General features: G+C 47.7%; 1 protein-coding gene across 18 annotated transcripts in view; it reads right to left on the bottom strand.

Moving 5' to 3' along the window:
* Nucleotides 1–24,069, bottom strand: part of SRCIN1 (SRC kinase signaling inhibitor 1) — a 330,260-nt gene that overhangs the window by 148,895 nt on the left and 157,296 nt on the right. For 12 of the 18 annotated variants that reach the window (XM_083708601.1, XM_083708616.1, XM_083708612.1 and 9 more), the window contains one exon: nt 3,563–3,846. In XM_083708601.1, coding sequence (XP_083564727.1) covers nt 3,563–3,823 — 261 coding nt within the window. In that variant the 5' untranslated portion in view covers nt 3,824–3,846. Of the gene's footprint in view, nt 1–3,562; nt 3,847–23,076; nt 23,146–24,069 lie in introns of all 18 variants that reach the window. The other 6 variants (XR_014557360.1, XM_083708591.1, XM_083708603.1 and 3 more) reach the window with 1 other exon arrangement.

The raw sequence follows: 24,069 nt of genomic DNA, 5'->3' as shown, positions 1-24,069 counted from the left end.
TCACCGGGTCACTCTAATCCCCGCCCACTCACTCCCTTGGGAAATAAATGCTAACCTGACCTTTGAAACTAGTAGCAGCTGAGAGATTTGGCCTTAATATATCAGGCAAGAAATAGCTGTGCAACTACATTAAGACTTCACTATCCAGGTCATAGGACTGAACCTTAGATCTGAAAAGAGGTTCCTAAGTTGAGCCCCGGATCAAATAAAAGCCCGAATGTGGAAATATCAGTGCTACTGGGGAAAGGAGACAAAAGCCCAGCAGAGCTTGAGAATCTGGCTTTCGGCAAGGCTGCTCTGTGCTGAGTTTCAAGTCATTAGGCAACAGGAGGGAGTCGAAAGTGATCTGCAGGTGATCACAGGCACATTACTCACAGCGCTGAGCCTGCATGCAGAACAGGTGCCTCTAAAGAAGTGCCATTCTCTCGCACACCTGGCACAAAACGAGACGTGTATTTTTCAGCTCTCACACGACTAATTCCTAACAGTTTGTGTTACAAGCACTTAAGCATCTGTTCCAGAAACGGAAGGCACTACAGGACTCGAATCTCTTGTTGCGGGACAAGAATGTGTGAGCTCTGGCCATCACAGGGAAAATGGCTCACAAATTACACGTTTCTAAGCATAAAGAATGCATTTCTAAGGCTGTTTGGCGGGATTTCATTTCTTACACATCAAATTCAGCTATACAAAACTATCTTCCACCCACCAAATTGCAAAATTTGGCTGAACTACACAAGTTCTTGCATGATTTCATCCGATACTGGTGCAGCTTCTGTGCCTGCCGCGGAGTGTCTACAGGACTACTGCCTTGGGGGCTTCAGTCACCTCAGTCTGCCTAATGACAGAGCTAGCTCTGTGGCTGGGACTGATGGGAATTGGAGCCCCAACAACATATGAACAGTAAAGGTAACGGTAAAAGCCCCTTGGACGGTTAAGTCCAGTCAAAGGCAACTATAGGGTTGTGGCACTCATCTCGCTTTCAGGCTGAGGGAGCCAGCGTTTGTCCACAGACAGCTTTCTGGGTCATGTGGCCAGCATGACTAAACCACTTCTGGTGCAATGGGACACTGTGACAGAAACCAGAGCACAGGGAAACGCTGTTTACCTTCCCACCATATCAGTACCTATTTATCTACTTGAACTTGCGTGCTTTCAAACTGCAAGGTTGGCAGGAGGTGGGACAGAGAAACGGGAGCTCACCCCGTCGTGGGGATTCAAACTGCCGACCTTCTGATCAGCAAGCCCAAGAGGCTCAGTGGTTTAGACCACAGCACCACCCGCATCCCATACGAACAGTAGGAGGAGCCCGAGCCAATGACAGGCAGAGTGGCTGGAGATGGCCAGAGTGGCTGGGGCAGCCCAGCCAGATGGGCGGGATATAAATAATAAATGAAGTAGGATGGTGGTGGTGGTGATTATGATGAAAGGCCACAGGTTAACCTCCCCAGGTTTTGAATATAGGTATACTTTTCAGAGTACTAAATCTGGATGTTTAGTCACTGTACATCTATTGTTTGATACCATGTACTAAGCCTTAGGGTCATATCTGCAGCTCTTGCTGCAAAGACTGGCACTGCCTGGAACAGTGGTTTTCAACCAGTGCACCGAGGCACCTTGGAGTGCCGCGGGCAACTGGTCTCTGTCCCTCTTTCCTTCCCTCCCTCCTTCTGATGCCGTCTTGAGTCTCTGCCTCCCAAAGGCTTGCACAGCTGTTCATTGCAGCAGCCCTGGCTACAAGCTGAATGGTGAATGGTGCCTCTGGGGCTGGCCAGGGAGTGCTTCCCAGGCCTCTGTGGGGCAGTGTGAGGAGGCACCTCTCTTTGGGGCAGGGAAGCAGCTCAGAGACCAGGGGTGGCAGCAGCGGCTGCCCAGAGGACTCCCAAGGAGAGGGGAGAGGAGAAGAGACTGAGAGAACCCTCCACAAGGGAAGGTGTTCAAAAAAGGGTAAGAGGCTGCCAGCTCTGGAGGCCAGGGGTGACATAACTGGGCTCCTGAGCCCCACAGGCGTGCCGCAGAAAGGATGTAGTTGGTCAAGGGAACCGTGGACTCAAAAAGGCTGAATACCTTTGGCCTAGAATGTTATACTTGCAGTGTTCACTGACACCTATACATGCTCAGCACCGGAGGGAGTGCCACATTGCTATGCTTGGCACAGCAACACTGTGCAGGAACTGAATGGCCAGCTCCAGAGGTTGGCAAGGTTGGCAAGATGAGGTCAGAGGTTTTCAACCTCTGCACCCTTGGATAATTTAACAATTGGCCAGGGGTGCTGCCCCTCTCTCCCCCTCTTCACGTCAGCCATCCTTCCTTCATATTTGCAAATCTCTCTTGATCTATTTCTCTATCTCTCTCCCCAGCCCGAGTCCTGCTGCTCCTCCTGCTTCCTTTCTTCCAATCATATTCCAGATTTGATTCTCTCCCTCCTCCCCCTCCACTCTCAACAGAGCAGGGCGGGCGCGGAACGGGGGAATCCCCACTTACGCACTTCCTGTAATGGAACCCCAGTATAAGTGGCTTCCACAGGGGAGCCACAGAAAGAATGTGTTTGGTCAAGGGCACCGTGGACTCAAAAAGATAAGAAAACCCCTGCCTTAGGTTGTCATGAGACTCATTGCAGAGGACTGCAGAAGTTGAATAAAACCAATAAAGGGTATTTGCTTTCCTTTACCCTTAACTAGCCACCAATTTGCTGGTGGCAATGATCCAAAAAGCTGCAACCTAAAGCCTGAGTTTCATGGAGGTTGGGTAGCTAGTATCTACGTAATAATGGCATTGTGTAAGAAAACATACAAACCAGCTTATATAATCTTGCAGAATAAGAATTACCAAAAATAAAAGGCTGTCTTACAAAAATGAAGGGGTCTTGTGCAGCATCCCAGAACACAAGATCTATATTACCAATTTAAATGTGTTTGAAACCAAACCAGTTTCTACTATGGCTTCCACAAAAGGACCTGGGAAATGGGCGTTTCATGATGATGCTTGACAATTCCTTATCGGGTATCTCCAGTGCCTTATTGTGATCTGTAATCCCTCAAGACGGCTTAGTATACAATTTTGATCAGACCTGAAATGTGTACTTAAACTTATAATACAGCTAGACATGTCACCTTGAGAAGCAGGACCAAGGTCTTGGCTATTCCATAAAGATCTCCAAAGTCCCGCTTCACACCACTTGTTGCCAGAACGGTGTCACCTGAATAAGTCCCATGGCTTTAAGGCAAAGACTGGGAAGTTGTGGTCTTCCCAATGTTGCTGAACTACAGTTCCCTTCATCCCTGACCATCAGCCATGCTGGCTGGGGCTGATGGGAGTTGTAATCAAACAACCTCTGGAAGGCCCTAGGTTCCCCATCCCAGATTTAAGGAATCAGGAGGAGAATGCTACACATACCAGATTAATTTCCTCATTTGCTCCTGATCTAAGTGGGTAAGGAGGACTGAAAGAGTCCTAATTGGGAAAGTTGCATCTTGCCTATGTTAAGCCATGAACCCAGAGAAAGAAAACATTGTGAGTGTTGAGAGAGGAACTTGATTGAAGAAAGAAAGGCAGCTCTTACCTGGTCCCGGATCCTCTCCTGCTGTCCTCGGATGGCCAAAGCATGCTGGGGGTATTTGCTCTTCAAGTGGTCCATGAAGGCATCTCGCTTCCGTTCCATCTCAGACTTCTGGAGCCCTGTCAGGGCCTCCAGGCTCTGAGCAGCGATGACCGTGTGCCGGCGCTCCGAGGTGTGCACCAGGCCTACGTTGGAGAATCGGCGTGTGCCATTGCCCAGGGTCCGGTATTCCCGTGGATATTCTGCATCGTCTGCTGAGATCATGTGGGCGCTGGTCCTCTCGGGATCTACACGGATTGGGAGAGAAGGGAAGGAAGAAACAAGAGAGGGAGTCAGGGTACCTTTCTACTTACCTCACAGGGCAGAAAGAGGACCAGGGATGTTGGCTCTATAGGAAGGAGTGGGAGAGCTTTCTCAAAAAGGGGTGGGCAGGGTAGGGAGAAAGAAGGCAATCAGAGGCTATCTTAGAATGAAGTGCTGATCAGTCTTCAGCATTGCATGACCATCTTTTTGGGATAGGGAAAGAACAGTCCCATCCAGAAACCAGCAGGATTTTCCCTTTGGCTGTGGTGCCCGTTGGAACTGGTAGGTTGGAAGGCAGGGAGGCCAACAGTAGGGGGAGCTAGAGCCAATGACAGGCGCAGCCAACACATTCTAGCTTTGTGTACATCCTCCATCCTACTGAGTTTTACAGGGCAATGCGGGGACTAAGGATGCTGACAGCCAGGGCCACTCCCCTGGAATGGATATAATTAGGTAGGCAGGCAAGTAGGGGCAGACTGAGGTTGGTGGGGAAGTGCCCCATTTGCCCTATGTCAGGCTTCCTCAACCTCGGTCCTCCAGATGTTTTTGGCCTACAACTCCCATGACCCCTAGCTAGCAGGACCAGTGGTCAGGGATGATGGGAATTGTAGTCTCAAAACATCTGGAGGGCCGAGGTTGAGGAAGTCTGCCCTATGTGGACCAGCCTCCATTACTCATTGGTGGCAACTTTGCTACAGCTTTCTCTTCCCACTGATCAGCCTCAGAACAAGGCCACAAAAATTTTCTCTTGAAGGAAGGGGCAGGTAGATCTCGGTCTTTACAGGGGCATGACAGAGGTAGGTAAGAGATGGGGAGATGGGAGGGAAGTCCATTCCAATCACTTTTTATTCCAAAGTGATTTCAAGGGGGTTTCTCAGTGCAAAGGGGACAAAGGGGGCGTGCTTGGGGGTGGGGTGGGGTGAGGGGCAGAAAAGAGGCCGTCATCCGGAAGACAGACAAGACATAAACATATCATATCAAGACGACAACTGGGGGTGGGAGGTACCACGGAGACATCAAAACTGCCCCCCCGGGGGGGGGGCTAAAATCAAACATAAGACAATCATGAGACCTCAATGGGGATGACAGCCTAGGTGCCCCTGCTCTCAAGCAGAGGCAGACAGAGGGACAAAGACAGACGAACATTCTGCAACAGTAAATACGGACATAAAGGAACTGAAATAAAACGGAAATGAGGTGCAGGTTGGTTCATGGGGGAGGAGGGAGGAATTTTTGTGGAACATCGCTCTGAAGCTCAGGAATAGCTAGAACATCTGAAAACTGGAGAAGAGACTTCCGCTTCTGGCACCTGCCCCAAGAAAGGAAAGAACAGCAGCACAGACTGGTTCCCAAAAGGTTTGTGTCCCTTCAGACATCTTGATTCATTACCATCAATAAAATAGGCCAACAATGCTCACATCCAAGGAAGCAAACTCCACCTCCCCACCACACACCAGCTAACTGCACTGTAAACATTCCTAAATAGCCCCATGATGCTGTTTCCATAACCAATCACACTAGCTTAAATGCTCCATTTGAAGTATCGGACAGCTATATTCTGCCCCATGTATTTTATGCAGAAAAATAATCTTCCCTTTGTCAACTTCCCCTCCTGCAGCTGTTAAAATATTTATTAATACTGTATTCTATGACATCACAGCAACTCAGCCAATGGCTTGGAGGGGATGACCTCAGCTCTGCAAGGAGCCCTCCAGACCAGTGTTTTCTCATAGGTATATTCAGCAGTATGTTCTTCACACAGTAGCGGTGGACTTGTTCTGCTTTATTAGTTCTTCTGCGACGCATCCCCCAATGCTACCACATTTTTGCTGTCCAGAGGGGCTATAGCGCAACAGTAAGTGGGACCCCAAAAAACGCATTTGCGGTATGAAAAGTTACAGGATTCCAAAAGGAAATTGCAGGATATGCACAGATTGGAAATGAAGTCGTATAACCGACTCAAAACTTTTGCGCAAGCAAATAATATTGAAATCGGGGTCGCATATGGCCTGTCTAAATGAGTACATATCATCATGAATGCACAACGAAGAGGACGTCTGGAGAGGCCTTACATCTTTAAGCAGGTTTTAAAAGCACACTAATTAGGGCTGCTTCTTTCTAATGTAGGTTTCTTATGAGCTTAAGTCAGAGAGTTGTTTTAGAATGCTTACCTAGCTTATCTACTGTAACTCATGTTGCTGTTTTATTTATTTTAAAGTGGCATATGCTTTTAAAATAGTGTGCTGCTGCCATATAAATTGATTCTTTTGCTTCTGAACTGTATTTTACATGTCTTTAGAAGAGCTATTCAAAAAAAACTCCAGCCTATAAATGATTTTATAAATAAAAGAACTGTGTATCCCTTACTGCTATAAGACCATGGAGTCTGACCCTTCATGAGAGGATCAGTTTGTATGGCAAAATACATTTCCAAAGATTGGTGTCTGGAATAGAGTGGATTCCAATAATGCAGAAGAAGTTAGACATTCCTGATCAACAGCACCCATAAATTAGTGGTCTTCATAAAGGATAACACCTGCTTAGCTGAAGATAAGAGGCAAAGACCAACTCCTGAAGTTCCAACACTACATCAGACTTCCCCTCTATAGTCACTGGCATGGAAATCATACTTTCTCTAGCAGAGGCAAGCTTTGATAGGATCAGGGTGACCCACGGAAAACAGGCCTGCAAGACTGGCAAATGTCTGGATAGCGTTGTATAGACATGGTTGTATCTGGGTAGAATCAGGACTTTCTAGTAGCTGTTCTGTTCTGATTTAAAAGAAACAGTTAACAGTATTGTCTAGCTTTCTGACTGTGGCATCTTCTAAATTCATGTTCTTCCACCATGGGTCCCCAGATGTTGCTTGTTTACAGCTCCCATGAGTTATAGTCTCACAACATCTGGGGACCACCAACAGGAAGAACATTGCTCTGAGCCTCCCATGACAAAAAAGGGTAGTAGTTGTATCATTAGCCACATACTTCCTTTGAAACCCCTCCAAAAATCAGAATGCCAATTTTTATTGGCGCTCTTCTTGGGGGTGGGGTGGGGGAGGAGTTGTTTTCTCTCTGGTTTTTGTACTGATCAATTCAGTTCTCCTCTTTATTTTCTACTTCCTTTGGTAACCAGAAGTAAAACTTCTGTGTGCAGCATCAGTAGCTTTCTACCAACCACCAAGTGATAAAAGTCTAAGCTGTGTGTAACTTAAAACAGGCTGACCAGCATAAATCAACAGAATACTGAGCAGCTAATGCAGTATTTCTGTGAGCCAGCAGAAGCAACCCTTATGTTCTTAAATCTATCAGACACGTTGATTTCCCTGATAACTCCACATTCTTTGCAAATGCTCAATAATCACAGAATCCACAAGGTCCTGCTCTTGAGGTTGCTGACTCTGCCTTCTGAAAATGGCACAGTCCCAGTTATGGGCTGAGCCACGTCAAGATGGCCATTTTGCAATAATATACGGCTTCAGTTAGAGCTGTAATAAGCAGTGGAGTGTACGGATGGCTCTAGAGATTGGCAAAGGAAAGACAAGCTTTCTCCTCCATAAAAATACTTTATGGGTTCTTGTTATCTGGAAAGAATGGGTGGGGTGGTGGAAGAAACCTAGTGTTGAAAAAAATTAAAAAGAGATTTAACAAGGCAGTAAAAATGAAGATCAGCTCAGCCGAGCTCTCAGCTGCAGATTTCATTTCATTTTATTGCCATTTTAGGGAAAGCATTTTCTTACCACCTTTGAAGTGCTACTCTGAGGAAGATCAAGGGAGGAAGGAAAAGGCTATGGATGCGGCTTGGCATCACACTTTGTGCCCCCTGCCCACCAGCAAAGTTAAACATGTCCAAACTGGGTCCAATATTCTAAATCTACCTGAAGGACAGGTTGTGGTCTGGCAGGTTGCGTTTGCTGATGGGATGCACTGGCAATCTTGGCACCTGAAAAGTTCCTCTCCTGAAGGCCCACATCTTCAACACAGCTGTCCTCAAACCACCTCTCCTAGCTCTACCTTTCTGGCTCCCTGGCTGTCACACTCCTAGTCCCAGTACACATGTTGGACCTCTAGTCCACAGATGAATATGGCCCTCCAAGGCTTTCAGTCTGGCCCTTGGGGCTCTCTCCAGGCCGCACCCCTCAGTTGCTCTGCTCTGGTCCTTTCTCAAGAGCTTTTTTCATGATGGAATGTGTCCTTGGACACTGGAAATGCCCCTTGCTTGCCTAGAAGGAGGAATGTGTGGGCATAGAAATGCCTGGCTTTTACACATTCTATGCAGCACCCTATTACCTAAACTTCCTGTATAGAAAGAGAGGCTGCAATTTGAAGCCCTCCAGACTGATGCAAGATACAGCTCCAAGCCATCATCATTCCTGCTTGTCACAATTTGTCACTCTGCTGCAAACTCCCATTCCCAAGTATGTCACATCTGACACCCCCAGCACACATTTTTAATGCCTACACAGTAAATGATCCCATTTATTCCTTGGGAGGAGTGTCTTTTTATTGGCAAATACAAACACCTCATGGAAAGCAGGCACGAAGAACATCATTTCACACCATTCAAAATAATCCTTCAGGAGCAATGACGGCTGGTGTCCATTGGGAACAGTGGTAGGGAAGCAAAAAGACGACCCAAAATTAGGTGGAACTAAATCCAATGACGGGCATAGTCAATGGCAGGTGGAGCCAACTCAGTCTAGGAGAAGATGGAGAGGTGATATGACACCCATTTTCAAGTATCTGAAGGGCTGCCACATGGAAGATGGAGCAAGCTTGTTTTCTACTCCAGAGAGTGGGACCCAAACCAATGGAGTCAAGTTACAAGAAATGAGATTCTGACTAAAAGTCAGGCAAAACTTTCTGGCAGCAAAATCTGGACTCTTCTTAACTGGAGGCTTTTGAGCAGTGTTTGGATGGAGGACCACCTGTCAGGGATTCTTTGCATTGCAAGGGATTGGGCAAGATGACCCTTGGGGTCCCTTCCCACTCTACATTCCTATGACTCCAGATTAGTCCCCATCTTCTCTCTGCTGATTTGTACAAGCGCAACACTGATGCTAAGAAGGGGGAGGAAGCTGACAGCCAGGGCCAATTCATGGACTGGTTGCAAGAAGGCAGGCATGTGGGGGCTGGCTGAGGGCAGTACTGAGGTTGGTGGGGCAGTACCCTATTTGCCCTAATGCAGAGGTTTTCAACCTTTTTGTGTCCATGGCTACATGAACCAACTACATTTTTCTGCAGCACCACTGTGGGGCTCAGGAGCCCAGTTATGTCACCCCTTGCCTACAGAGCTGCCAGTTTCTCACCCCTTTTCAAACACCCTCCCTTGTGGAGTGTTCCCTCACCCTCTTCTCCTTTCCCCTCTCCTTGGGAGCCCTCCGGGAAGCTGCTGTTGCCATCCTTTCGCCCCAAAGCGAGGTGCCATCCAGAGGCACCATTTGGCTGTGGATCTTACAGCCAGGGCTGCTGCAATAAACAGCTGTGAAAGCCTTTGGGAGGCAGAGACGTGAGAGGGCATCCGAGGAGGGAGGGAAGGGAAAAAGGACAGAGGGCAGTGTTGCCTGCGGCACCCCTAACCATCCTTCAAGGCACCCTAGGGTGCTACAGCACACTGGTTGAAAACCACTGCTCGAATTCATTGACCTCCCTTTTTGGGAAGTTGTGTGTGTTTGCACATGTGTATTTATATTTTTATCCCACTCTTCCTCTAAGGAGTTCAGGGTGGCTTACATAATTTTGCTTCAGAGCAACCTTGCGAGGTAGGTTAGGTTGAGAGCTAGTAGTTGGCCTAAACCAAATAACTGCAGCCCAAAGTAGTACAAACCAGGCACAGGATGACTACCTCTGCCTTCATACAGAGTCAGGTCATGGGTCCACCAGTCATTGCCATGGGTCAGGCCAGTATTGCCTACACAGACTGGCAGAGGCTCTCTGGGGTTTAAGGCAGGGGTCCCTCCTCCCAGCCCTACCTGGACATGCCAGGGAATTGAACCCGGACCTTCTGCATGCAAGACAGATGCTCTTTCACTGAGCTACAGAACTTTCTCAAAGTGAGAAGGAACTACTAAGTCGTTGTTACTACTTTCCCTCCAGTCTTGATGCATGCCTTGCTTTTATGAACAGCTCTAAATCCCTGTCACTTTTATCACCCTACTCCCATGTCTCTGTTACACCCTGGGAGAGGAGTGCCTTAGAAATTAAATCACTGGCACTCTATGAAATGGCCCTCGTCAATTAACACAGGAGACAGATGATAGCTCTTTAAGAGAGTTAAAAATAGGGTTGCCACCTTTTAACCTGACAAATTATGGACAGTCCAGCTATTTACCACATCAGTGGGGCAAAACAAATCGGACATCAAAAGGGTTTATTGAGATCACAGTGATCCTGTGCATCTTGTCCCCTTGCAGTAATTGTTCAACAGGTCAGTAAGGTAAGAAGGGAGATTGTTATTAGCTTTCAGAATGATTTCAGTCTCCAAAAAACTATTTTTGAAACATACTTACTGGGATTCTCTTAGGGACAAACTAGATTAGATGGCAGCAGACTCAATGCAAACCTTTATAAAGCAGAGGTGGAGTGGAGTAGGGCAACTGGAAGTGCAGCATGGCTGGGTTGAAGGCGGGAGCCGAACCCTCCCATGCCCATGTTTTCGCTCCTGTCTCAGTGATGTCTATGCTGGCTTGGTCATGTGCACAGTATGGAAGGTGGCAGGGTGCCCAAGGACATGCTCTACAGGAAGCTGGCTTCAGGCACAAGACCCATTGGCAAACCAACTCTGTGTTACAAAGATGCCTGCAAATGTGGCATGAAGGCTGACATCAACCCCACCGTGTGGGAATCTCTCACAGACAATAACAGTGCCTGGAGACAGACCATCAGGTCATGCATCCATAGCAGTAAGCAGAGGAGGAATGACTGCTGTGAGGAGCACAGAGAAAAGAAATGCCATGGTGCATCTGCAGCAGCACAACCAGACGCCTTCATCTGCCCCAGCTGGAACAAAACATGTCTCTCCCCTATAGGTCTCTACAGCCTCAGCAGGCGCTTTCTACAATTTCACTCCCAAAGGTGCACTCCTCCGTTGTCTCCCAAGACAGATGGCTACCAACAACAGTATGGCTGGAAGGGAACTCAAAGGGCGTCTAGTTCAACCAGCTGCCAATGCAGTAGGAAATCCACTGCCTTATACCAAGTTGGACCACTATTGTCCACGCAGGCGGAAAGCGACTCTCCAGGATTTCAGACATGCCGCCACTCCCAGCACTTGCTGGTATTTACCTCTCACAGAGTTAGAATTCCTGGCAAACTAACAAACAACAATGCCCACAATTCTTTAAGGAGGGAAATGTTTCAAATGTGCTTTAAAGGTATAGTGTACACACAGCCTTAAACACACAGGCCTGAAGTAACCACGCTTAGTTTGGTTCTTAGCTCTCCTCTACAGTATACCACCTTTTCTGAGACAAGATGAAAGACGCTCCACTATGCCTTCACTAACACTGGATTACTGCTGATTATGTTCCCCAAACATGAACAATCTGTAAAATTTATGGGCAGTTGCCAATACCCACCTTTGGTCCAAAAGGTTTCTAAAACAATACACAAACCCAGCCGTGTCTGGAGCTGAAAATCCAAAGTAGAAAATCAGCAGAATGAATGGGAGGATCCCCAAATGCAAAAGGGCTGGTTTATCACATCTTGAAGTAATAAAGACATACACGTGCTCATAAAAAGAGAGGCTCCCTGTAAAACCATTTGAAGCAATGAAGTAACATCCAAAGAGCAGATTCCTGTGAGACCATTAAGTCCAGAGTCTAAAAGCAGGTAACTGCACAACCAGATAGCCACATTTGCTAGGGACAATACTCTACTTGAAGGATGGACCAAACCAAGCCCAGTTTAAAGATACAGAACCCTAAGATGGGAGAGCAAGAGGGGCCTTGAAGTTCCCATCAACAGTGAGCTGCACCTGGGCAGGTGCACAGGCCATCTGATCGCAGTATTGCTTGCCCACTATGGTGAAATTCTTTTTATTTCTATTTAAATGATAACGCGCTGTGGGTTAAACCACAGAGCCTAGGACTTGTCAATAAGAAGGTTGGCGGTTCAAATCCCCGCGACAGGGTGAGCTCCTGTTGCTCGTTCCCTGCTCCTGCCAACCTAGCAGTTCGAAAGCACGTCAAAGTGCAAGTAGAGAAATAGGTACCGCTCCGGCGGGAAGGTAAACGGCGTTTCCATGCACTGCTCTGGTTCACCAGAAGCGGCTGGCCACATAACCCAGAAGCTGTACGCCGGCTCCCTCAGCCCATAAAGCGAGATGAGCGCCACAACCCCAGAGTCGGTCATGACTGGACCTAATGGTCAGGGGTCCCTTTACCTTTACCTTAAACTTGATCCAAATTTGCATCTATGTTGTTGTTTAGCTGTATCCGACTCTTCGTGACCCCCTGGACCAGAGCACGCATCTATACATGTATATTAAAATGCCCTGGGTCCCAGTTACCAAAGATCAAGAACTCAAATCAGGATTCTTTTCCAAAAATGCCATGTTTAGTTTGGTGCAGTACATTATGAAAATCACTGGTCTAAGGCACACTGGTCTACGGCACAGGCAAGCAATACTCATCCCAGGTATGGATGCACAAAGGCAGGAAATCTAACTACCCAAAGTGAAGGCACTGATCCAACAACAATACACCCCATGCTATCCTCTATAAAGGAATGGGGCGGGCTCAACTTAGTTCAGCAAGAGTTTCCACTCCTTAGCAAACGATCACACACGCTGCCTAGAAGGAGGCACCTGCTGCCCCCGGTTGCCTGTCTTTTTGTTTCTCCTGGACCTAGCTGGTAGGGAAAGTGTCTCTGCCCTCTGGCAGATGGATGGGGCAGGAGGAACGTGCCCCCCTGGAGAGGCGTGGCTATTGCCAGTATCTGACAGCACAAAACGCACCACAGAAGTGTCAAAAATAGGCTCCAATGGCTATGGAGAGGGAGGCGGGGCTTGTGGCTCGTGCCACAGGGATGGCGGGTTGAGAGAACAGGTTGAGAACCCCACACACCCACTTGGTTCCTCCCCAGGATTCTCTGTATCCCACTGGAATCTCCCCTGGGTCCCTGACAAACTATCCCTATGCATCAACCAGCCCATGATGAAATATATGCAGATTTTATGCTAATGTGTCCTTGTCTGTCTTCCTTTTTTGGTGATGCATTTCTTCTTTCCTGGCGTTGGGTCAGTGGCCACCCTACAGCACAAACTTGCGAAGCCTGCTTACCACAAGTGGAAGTGGGATGAGCGTACACATTAGAAGCAGCAATTCACTTTGTGTGTGTGTGTGTGTGTGTGTGTGTGTGTGTGTGTGTGTGTGTGTTTAAAAAAAGCTTGAACTCCATGGGGAAAAGCCAAACAAAAGCCCTGCTATCTTAACTCTATGCTATGTCACTCATCAGCATTAATGCTTCCTTGAGTTTCTGCACCTTCCACAAATGCAGCTTCTGTGATTTGAGGCCCTTTCAGACTAGCTTTCCCTTCATCTCTTTTTGAAAATGTTAAAAGCACAGCAAGTTGCCTTGCACTTTGCTTTTCATAGCTATAGTTTGCTGCACTTTGGGGCTTTGCGGATGATGGGGCGGGGGGGGGGGGCAACTGCAAATATACACACACATAAGGAGCTACAAATCTGACACAAAGCCCACAGCCAGATGTTTGGGATGGAGTCAGGAATTGGGGGAGGCGGGGAGAAATAGAAGAAGTATCACTCTTGACTCTGCTTATTCCCTGTGGCTAGAATGAGATGACACTAGTATTTTTAATAAAAAAAAATATTCACAAGGTAAGCAGTTTTCTCAAGAGCTATCTGCAGTGGTGCCCATTGGCCCAGCTGGCTCAGAAATTGGCGCCCAGCTGCTCACGAGATAAAGAATCAGAAATAGCAGCAAAGCTGGCATCCTGGGGTGGGTGGTAAATAAATAGCCTCACAAAGCAAAGTGTCGCCTGGCAGGTGGGCTGCTAATTCAGAAGCTGCCAACAGCACCTAAGCCAGAGAAGCAGGAAGGAATTTGAATGCAGCTCCCAGATCCTTTCTGTCCCATTCAGCACATCGTACCTTAGCCCCCTCCAGAGTAGTGTGTGTGTTATATTTATTTGGCAAGTTCCTTCTGCAACATGTCACAGGTGCACTATTAGTGCATTAGTGGTGCAGTAGCAGTTTAGTCATGCTGGCCACATGACCCAGAAAGCTGTCTGTGGACAAACGCCGGCTCCCTCAGCCTGAAAGCGAGATGAGCACTGCAACCCCACAGTCACCTTTAATTGGACTTAACCATCTGGGGTCCTTTACCTTTTACCTAGGATTTATAATGGACCGTCCACAAATCACTCCATTTTATTAGCTGTTGGGCTTCGAAACATCACTCCATTTTATTAGCTATTAGGCACCGAAATTACTTTGAGGCCCTTTCTGCTGTTTGGTGGGGCTATAGCCCAATAAAAGCAGGATGTCCTCCGCCCCCTGACCCCAAATGTTTGTGGTCCGAAAAGTTACAGTATTTCAGCAGGAAGCTGCAGGATATGCATTGGATGGAAGGGAAGCAGTGTGACCATTCGAAAAATTTTGCAGGCACAATCAGTCTTGAGAACAGGATTGCATAAAACTGCCCCAATAGCATCAGGAGTGCAAGTCATCATGAATGCGCAGTGAGGAGGGCATCTGGAAGGATTGTTGACTCCTGCAGACCTCCCACTGTCCAGACTCTCCCTATCACTTGGATCTCAAACTATTACCATGGTTGGAAGTTTTTCAGGTTTTAATCAACAAGTCGGGACAGCATCCCAACATGGGTCTACAGATTACAAATTCATAAGGCATGGCGGAAATCTACAGTATCGTACCATACATGGCTAGGCCACTGACCAATCAGATGCTCGATAGGCAAGCTCCTTTGTGCCTGCAGAGCAACTGAGTCACTGGCAGTCAGAATTCCAGAGGGGTAGTCAAGAGTTTTCATGCACACAACAATTTATTCTAGAACCAATGGAAACTGGCTACTTGTTTATTCCACGTAGTCCACACACAGTTTAGTTCTACTGCATATTCTTTTGGCCCTTGGAACGTGCTTCTTGAGAAGCCTATTTCGTTGCAAAAATAAAAGCTCATTGCAGATTGATTCCTCATTCCCCCCAGTGTGACCATTTGAACGCAGATGAAAACAAATCGACAGAGTCCTGGCAGTGTGGGTGGGGGGCTTTATCCACATCCGCCCAATGATGTTGTGAGGTGGGCCTATGCCACGTTTGCATCAAAACGCAGCATTTCCCAAGAAACAACAGGATAGATACACCCATGGATTGCAGTACACCATTTCCCAAACCACTGGATGCAGAACAAATGGAAGCGTGGCCAGAGGTTGAGTATTTTTGATTGTGACAATGTCGCTCAAACGTCTCTTTCATTTCCTGTCCCAGTGGCATGCTTCACCATCTCATCTGTCAAGGAGGTTTGGAAATTGCTTCATAGTCATGTATGAAGCTGCTCTCCACAGCCCACTAAAGCATCAGAATAGATCAAGGGAGAGGTATCGAGAGAGCCATAGTGATCAGAGGATGCGAGGGAGTGAAGGAGTGTCAGAAGGGACATTCACCACCATCCATCCCATCACACTGATGGGACTTTAAGTAGTTTCCTATCTACCAATGCTTGATCCTCGCTGACTCACTCCATCTCCTCAATGAGGATGTATCAATGTCATTCATGTATTTCTGCAAATAATACAGAAAGCTGATATTTTGTAGACAGGAAATCTGGGGTACTCAGACTGCTAGAAAAAGCCTATTTTACTAGAAAAGCGTATCAGCTGGTTTCCATAATTAATTATGAGAGCATTAATCAAGATCAGGTTTGAATAAACTCACTTGGGGTTTAAAATCAGAGGTTCCTTGGTGTACACACCAGGTGGGATCTTTCTGCTACAACTTGCAATTATTCACCATTTATTTAATGTATTTATACCCAGCTTTTTAAAGTTAAGTTTGGCACCAAAAGTGGCTTTACAATTAGGTAAGGAATGATGTGTTTGATCAATTAAAGACCCTACAGGAGTCAACAGATAATACAGATGTCCAGTTGGAAGCCTTTAGAATGCATGGAGGCCAAATGACCCAAATGACCTTGTGAAATGCCCTCATTTAGCTGAAGATGTGGCTCAGAGGTAAAGCATATGCATTGCTTGTAAAGGGTCCCAGGATCGATCCCCAACATCTGCAGGAAGGGCAAAGAGAGGCCCCTACCTGAAACCCTGGAAAGCCACTGCCAGTCAATGTGGGAGATACTGAGCTAGATGGACCAATGGTCTGACTCATTATAGCCGTCAAAGAGCGAGCTGACAGTAAATCACACCGTTCAAAGTTGGAGTTAACTCTTTATTAGCAAAACCACAATCTTCACATGGCTGAGCGTCAGGTCTAATGAGCACAGCTCCACATCCTCACAGTCATCTAAGTCCCCTCCTCCCCAGGGCTTTTTTTCCAAGCAATTGGAGACTGTGCCTGCATGCAGTCAACTCTCCTCCACCTTTTTCATGCCTCTTCTGGATCTGGGAGACAAGTGGGGAGGGGAGCTTGTCGCAGAAGGAGGGGAAGACACCCGCGCTTCTTCAGCAGCCTGATTCATCTCAGCCTCTTGGCTTCCCTCCTCCCACTTGCTGCCTTCAGCGTCTGCCTCTGATCCTGGATTTCTCTCCGCTACCGACTTTCCCTGCTCACTAAGTCCAATTACCTCTTCAGCTTCCAACACCTCCTCTTCCCAGTCTTCTTTCTCTTCTACCTCTGACCACTCATCACATTGTCCCACCACAACTCCCTGGGCTCTGAGCCTTCATCCTTTGGTGGTTCCCCAGCTGGTTCCTTCCACCATTTTTCTGTGTCCAACCAGTCCACAACAGCACCTTCCTATATCCCTATGCAAAACAAGAGTGTTCGAGATGCTGTACACTCAGGATACAGGAATGATGCATTTCTGCCTGTACCAGGGATGGAGGCTCCTATGAGCACCAAACACATTGGCTAATGGTCAGGAATCATGGGAGCCGCAAGTTCCCAGCTCCTAGAGTATGATATAATTTTGGACATTGGCTTTTAAAAAAACGAAATAAAGCAAGAGAGCTATATAATGCCATCACTGCACCATGGCATTTTACAGAGTAACGTAAGTAGGAAAGACAGGTCCGTGCCCCGAGGAGTTTACAGTCTAAATTTAGACAGCAGGGGAGGCAGCAAAGAGAGGGAGGGGAGATGCCCAAGGATGACAACACAGAGGGGAAGGTCCATTGGAAGCAGGTCTTGGCGTAACGGACAAAAGAGATTTGACAGTAGATGATCTTGGGCAATGCAACGGAGCAAGAAGGCATGTAAAGAGAGACAAGGGAGTTGATTAAGGGGCAGCGAGATGGAAAGCTTTAGAAGTACCAGAGCTAGCGCTGGTATCAGTATCTCCGGTAAACCATCACCGCTTCTGCTGATGCTGAAGAGTAATTCTGTCCACAATCAGATGTCATTTGCATAATGGAAAACATCTGCACCATTTTATCCTTCTCACTTGCCAAAACTGGTTTTTCTGACTACAAAATTTGCATTGCGTTCCACCCCCACCCCCCTATTTCAGTGAAACAGTGAGCCTTTCTGTGAAAAAAGTACAACATGGCTTTGATCTAGCTCTGTTGGGTGGGCAGGAGGGACTCACAAGGCACCACAGTTTTATTTATTTTATTTATTCGCAATATTTGTGCACCGCCCAAGAATGAATGTCCCCCTCTGTCCATTTTACAAGGGCTTAGCCCCAGAAATTTCCCTCCAATGTAAAATATCAATCCCGAAAGATATGCTGTGATATCCTAAACAGAAAAGGGTGCTTTTATACACATGCAGAGTGCCTCTTATGCCATAGAGGGCTCTTCTAGACCTCACTCCCTGCTGGTATAGCATCTTCAGACCAGAGTGAACAGAAGCAAGGATCTCAAATTCTGACCATCGTTTAGCATCCCTAGATTGCTCCCCACCTCAAATTCACCTCCAGAGGTTTCAGCCTCATTTTACAACAGAGCGTGGAAACACCAAGTCCATTGCTGAAGCGGGATTAGATCTCAGGACTTCCAGTCACAACTCCAGCCTTTTTATCCCAGAGCACATGGCCAGGACAAGCAACGACCCTGATGCAGCACTTCAGGAGGTGAGGCTGATCCATCTAACAACAGCACCAATTAAAAGCGCACAACATAGGAACATAAGAAGCTGCCTTAGGCAAAGTCTGACCCTTAATAAAGCGTGCACTGACTGGCTGGCAGGTAGGGGGTGGGGCTGTCTCACAAGCCCTACATGGAGATACTGGAGAATGAAACTTGGTCCTTAGCCTGCCTACTCAGAAGTAAGTTCTGCAGAATTTGAATGGTCCAACTCCCAGGTTAAGTGCACAGAAAATGGTTGCTATGGACCTTCTGGAAATCAGCAGCAGGGGATGGGAGACGGAGTGTGTAGTTGAAATATTTCTCCCTGAGGAATCTGCTTAGGAATCTGTGCTGCAATGCTCCTGGAGAAGGCTACACTGTGAGCTCTCTCTCTCACACACTCTCTTTCCTCCCTCTTAACCCCAACAGCTAAAGCATCAGCATGCAGTTCCCTTCTCTCTAATTACACGCTCCGATGGTGGAACATGCCACCTCTCCTGACTGCTAAAGAGAACGATTTTCTTTTTTTCTCTCTCTTAAAGGCCTTTTGTGCTAACTGCAAAACGGGATAACCATGGTGCTGTTTGTGGTCTTTAAATAAATAAATAAATAACCATTTCTTCCCACAAGCTTCCCTTGTCTACGGCCAGCCTTGTTTTTTCCCAAAAAAACAACCAGGACAGGTGGAGCAGTTAGCACCCAGCTAGCCCTGAAACCCAGCAGGTGGCAATTTGAAAGCAGGGTGGAGGGTGGGGGCAAACCTTGCAAAGGAACAGGGGGGACCTTGGGTTAAACATAAGAGGCAGGTGAGAGCTCGAGATGCAAGGCTAACCTGAGAGTGCCGGTGTCCTCCCGCCCCCTTTTGCAGCATCCCTCCCTTGCAGCTTTGGCATCTGCTGCAGAAAGATAAAGTGCATCCGAAGATGGATAGAACCGAATGGATAAATCCTCCAGTGGAAGAGTGGGGGGGAGAGGAGAGAGCACTCCGCAAATGCTGAGTGACTGCAATCATTGCTGTACAGCACAAAAATGCAGAGATTTAGCACAAAACAGATGGCAATGTGTCAACCCCGTGTACGCAGCCTGTGTTGCCAACTTATTTTTGGCAGGAGCATGGCACCTGTTCCTTTAAAAGCTGCCACAACAAACGGAAAGCTGCCAGGGGAACCTTTTCCTGGCATGGAGATGGAGCAGTGAGAAAAGGCTCCCCCTGCTAAGTCTCCTCCTGTCAATCACACAGCTGCAAAGGGCACAGGAGCATGGGCGTAGCCAGGATTTTTGTTAAGGGTTTCAGGCCTTTTGTTGGGGGGGCAGAACCTGCGTTAGCTATGTATTTTTATTGATTTTTACTGATTAGGGGAGCAGCTCCCCACCCCCAGCTATGCCCATGGACAGGAGCCCAGGAATGGGTGGATGGGCGTTCGAAAGCATATATGAAATGATCAAAACAGCAATGAAGGGAAGGTGACAGGAACTGAACAAATGGCTAATGGGAGATGGAAGAGGAGGACAGGTAGCCATGGAGAGGAACCTAAGGTGATTTGAAGAAGTGGGTCTTCAGGAGACAGGAGACAGAAAAACTGAGAGGGGAGGGTATTGCAGCAGCCTAACAGGAGGTTGAAGGGTCGGAACAAGGAGGCAAAGTGGCTGAGCAGGGAGAAAGATAGGGATATAATTCAGTTAACCCATTTACAGATAGGTGGAGAGTTTATGGATGAGGAGTGGGAGCCTGAAGTCTATGCAGAACTTGAGAAAGAGCCCAATACAGAAAATTAGAGATTGGGGTTATCATGATCAGAGAGCAGTGGGAGAAAAAAATTAATTTGGCCACATTGCTTTGCATGGAGACTCATTCCAAGTACAGGGTGCCCACCCTTTCCATCTGCTGCACCATAGCTCATTCAATCATGCCTTCCCATTATGCCCCAAATGGTATTTCATGATGCTCCTGGGGAAAGCTGACCAGGCAAGGTCACTTGGGCAAGGATAAACTCTTCACCGAGCTATTGTGGATAACCTAAAAGTGGAGAGTCTGGCCCATATTTCTCTACCATACTGTAGGACCTCTCATTGCCCTGATTGGTTAATGGTCTACCCCACTTACAGCATTCTAAGTCAGGTGTCTGAATAATAATAATAATAATAATAATAATAATAATAATAATAATAATTTATTATTTATACCCTGCCTATCTGGCTGGATTTCCCTAGCCACTCTGGGCGGCTTCCAACAAAAGATTAAAAACACATTAAAACATCAGTCATTAAAAACTTCCCTAAACAGTGCTGCCTTCAGATGTCTTCTAAAATTCAGATAGTTGTTTATTTCCTTGACATATGATGGGAGGGCGTTCCACAGGGTGGGTGCCACTACCGAGAAGGCCCTCTGCCTGGTTCCCTGTAACTTGGCTTCTCACAGTGAGGGAATCGCCAGAAGGCCCTCGGAGCTGGACCTCAGTGTCCAGGCTGAACGACAGGGGTGGAGACGCTCCTTCAGGTATCCTGGGCCGTGGCCATTTAGGGCTTTAAAGGTCAGCACCAACACTTTGAATTGTGCTCAGAAACGTAACAATGCCAAGGTGGTTCTACCTCTCTAAAGCAGTGGGACTGCTCCTTGCTCAGGATTCCAGCTCTGTGTCAGTCTTCTAGTCCTCAAGGTGCAGCAACCAAAAAAGGCACCCATATTTGGGCTAAGGAAGAAACAAATTCTGCAAATGATGTAAATCACGAAAAGCTTCTTATGTGGGTTTATGTCCCATTTTACTCCCTCTACTGCTTATAGAGAAGGGCCAAAAAGGTGTGCAATACACTCAAGCCTTGATGACAGCAAGTTTTAAGTCTCCCTGAGTGGTTTTAATGACCACTGCCCAGATTTCTTGTTGCCCAGATTCTTCTGAGGTTATTTTCTGTACAGCCATAAGGGCTGGAAACTTGTATATTTTGCTTTGAAATGTTGAAGCGAATTGTGCACCACAGCCCCGATTTGATGCTGGGGCTAACTCCAGGGGAAACAGCAACTAGACTGAAACACATTTAACTATGTGTTGGACCGCAGTCCCCAAAAATATGAAAAATGCACTCCTTCTGAACCTGGTATTTATGCCATCTGTTCACCAAAGCCTTTTCCCAACCCCCATTCTTTATTTCCTTAAAACGTGAAAGGAAAACAGATAAAGCCTTCTTTGCAAGCACCATTCAAATGAATGGTGCTTGTACAGTACAGGAGCATATGACGCTGCTTTAACATTGAGTCAGACCGGCAATCCATTTAGGTCAGTGTTGCCTCCACTGACTGGCAGCAGCTCTCCAGGATTTCGAGCAGGGGGTTTCTCCCAGCCTAGTCCAGCCTGCCTGGAGATGTCAGGGATTGAACTTGGGACCTTCTGCATGCAAGGCAAATGTTTTTCTTCTGAGCCATGGCCCCTTCCCAGTGGACTGCATCCCCCGTTCAAGGAAAGGAGGGAGGGGAGAGATTTGGATTTTCCAACTCATGCACCAAAGTGCACTGGAACAAAACAGGCTCTGATTTCATGTCATGCAAATTAAACGATTATGATAGGGATGAACTGGGCCTTTGGGCAGAATCTGGATTTTTGGCAGGTGTCCTGCATCTGCTGCTGTGGCTAAATCCTGAAAGTGATTCCGGTGGCGCAACATTAAGGTCATAAATAATCTAGAGGCCTTGAAACCCATCCGCCCCCCATTTGTTTTTCCCTGATACCACACCAGACCTCCGTATCTTGCCTTTATTTCGCTCCCATTACCCACCCTCTCATGTGGAGCTGTCCACCCCTGCCAATTTCTCTCCCCCCCCCCCCACATCCCCTCCAGCTGCCAAAAGCTCTCAGGTTCCCATCATGCTCCATGAACAATGGCAAGCTGCCCGAGGCTCTGCCCAGCTTACAGACCACCCTCGCCGGCCTCAGCATCTCTCGCGGCAGCTAATGGCCGGGGTTCTGTGCGGAATGCCAGAAGCGATTTGAGCAAGAAAGAGATGGTGGGTTTTTTCTCTCTCCACAATGCAGCAGAAGCAAAGAGACAAAGAGGAAGTGAGAGAGATGGAGAAGCAAATTAATCCAGCCCCCACCCCCGCTGGCTGCCTCCCTTCCCTCCTCACTACAGTGGGCTTTAACCACTTTCATGCCAGGGCAGTGCTATGGTCTGCAACAAGAACATCAAGCCTCAAGTTCAAGAGCTTTCAAAGCTTAGGAACATAGGAAGCTTCCTTATACTGAGTCAGACCATTGGTCCGACTAGCTCAGCACTGTCTGCACTGACTGGCAGCAGTTCTCCAGGGTTTCATGCAAGGAGCTCAGCCCTACCTGGAGAGTCCAAGGACTGACCATCCACATGCAATGCAGATGTTGCCACTGACCTACGATCCTTCCCACTTTATGCTTTTAATGTGAACCTGTACCATGCATGTTGCAGACACAGATGCCTAGCCCTGTTAGCGGCACGCTTCTTATGCACACAACTCCTGGACTCCCAGCATAGGAAAACCAGTGTCACCCCCTTGTCACGTGTGAAGCAGCACCTATACGAGACCAAGCAAAAAGGGCAATGGCCTACCTGTAAGATTCAGGCCTGCAGGGGTATCCTTTTGCCAGCTGCTGCAGCTGGCTGGCTATGCCCCACTGCTGGTTTATAGAAGGCAAGCTCAGTGGCAGTGAGAAGGACTCAGGCGGTGCCTCTCATTCTGTCCCACCAGGTTCTGGTCCCAAACGGCCATTTTGTTCCAGGGGAAGGGTGTTGCCTAGCAACCGACTACCCCAAGGAAAGCCAGGTGGCTCCTCACACCCTGCCTAGAACCAAACAGCCAACCAGGCTCAAAATTTGTGGCAGCGATGGCTGGATGAGTGGTTCAGATTCAGAAAGCGAAGTTTTGTCTGGGGTGTGGCATAGAGGGAAGCAGGGGAACCCCGAGATTACAGGCACCAGGGCCTCCATTTGTTCAGAGGGACAAACTGGGCTAATGAAAAACATTTCCCTTACCCTTTGTATAATTCAGGAGGAGCTCCAAGCAAGCTGGAACGATGCCACTCCAACCAGGTAGTTTCCAAGCTGCAGACCAAGAAGAAAAAGAAAGGGCTTGCCTCACACGCGCAGGAGCTCCTCAAGCCAGAATCTGAAGAGAAGGCAAAGCAATGCCAGGATAAAATCCTTCTAGGAAGGGAGCTGCATTGGAGGGCTTCACTGGAGCAAGTGAAGGATTAAAGCTCTTCTGTACTGACCCATCCATTCGCTCTCCTTTTACCTGCAGCTGAAGGCTTCTTGCCTGTTCTTGTCTGGAAGACACACCTGAGGATGCTAACCAGGTACAAGGCCGTAGCCCCTTTTCCTCAGAAAAATGTGAGGCAGGAAAAGTGTGGCCTTTACAAGAGGTTTTTTTTAAAAGACAAGAAAACAGTGGCGAATCCTCTCCAAAAAGCAATCCTGGAAAACCTTGCTAGGTACGTAGCACGGCTGCTGGTGCCTCGCCGGACGACGCCAAGATGGGGAGGGGTCCCAGGCTGGACATGAATGCAGGCTCGCTCAGATCACACCCACCCTATTGGGCGCTCGCCCGAGGATTATCGGAAAAGAGAATCGCTCAAACACAGTTTATTACTGCAGTTCCATAAATCTTCATGAAGGCAAAGTGAGACAGGCAGCTGGGCCGTGAAAGGAAGCAACAGCACTCAGCAGAGCATGAAAAATAGTGAGTGAGTGAGAGAGAGCGATCATCTAGAAATGAACCGGGGGGGGGGGGAGACCTGCTATAGGTGAAGAAATTGCATTTAGGTGGACAAGGGATGACAGAAAGGAAGAAAAATAAGTGCAAAAGCTCTCAGAGTGATGAGAATCTTCCACATCCAGGCATGGATGAGAGGAGGGAGAGAGGCATGCTCCTGTTTCCCAGGAACTGCTGCAGCTGTCAAGACGTGAGTCTTTCCACTCTGCATACGCAGTGCCTGAGGAAGAGGCAAGCCATTCGTTGGCTCGCTG

The sequence above is a fragment of the Podarcis gaigeae genome (genome assembly GCF_964106915.1).
Source record: "Podarcis gaigeae genome assembly, chromosome: 13".
NCBI classification, from domain to species: domain Eukaryota; kingdom Metazoa; phylum Chordata; class Lepidosauria; order Squamata; family Lacertidae; genus Podarcis; species Podarcis gaigeae.
Note: the sequence above shows the minus strand (reverse complement) of the source record. Positions and strands in the feature narration are given on the sequence as shown.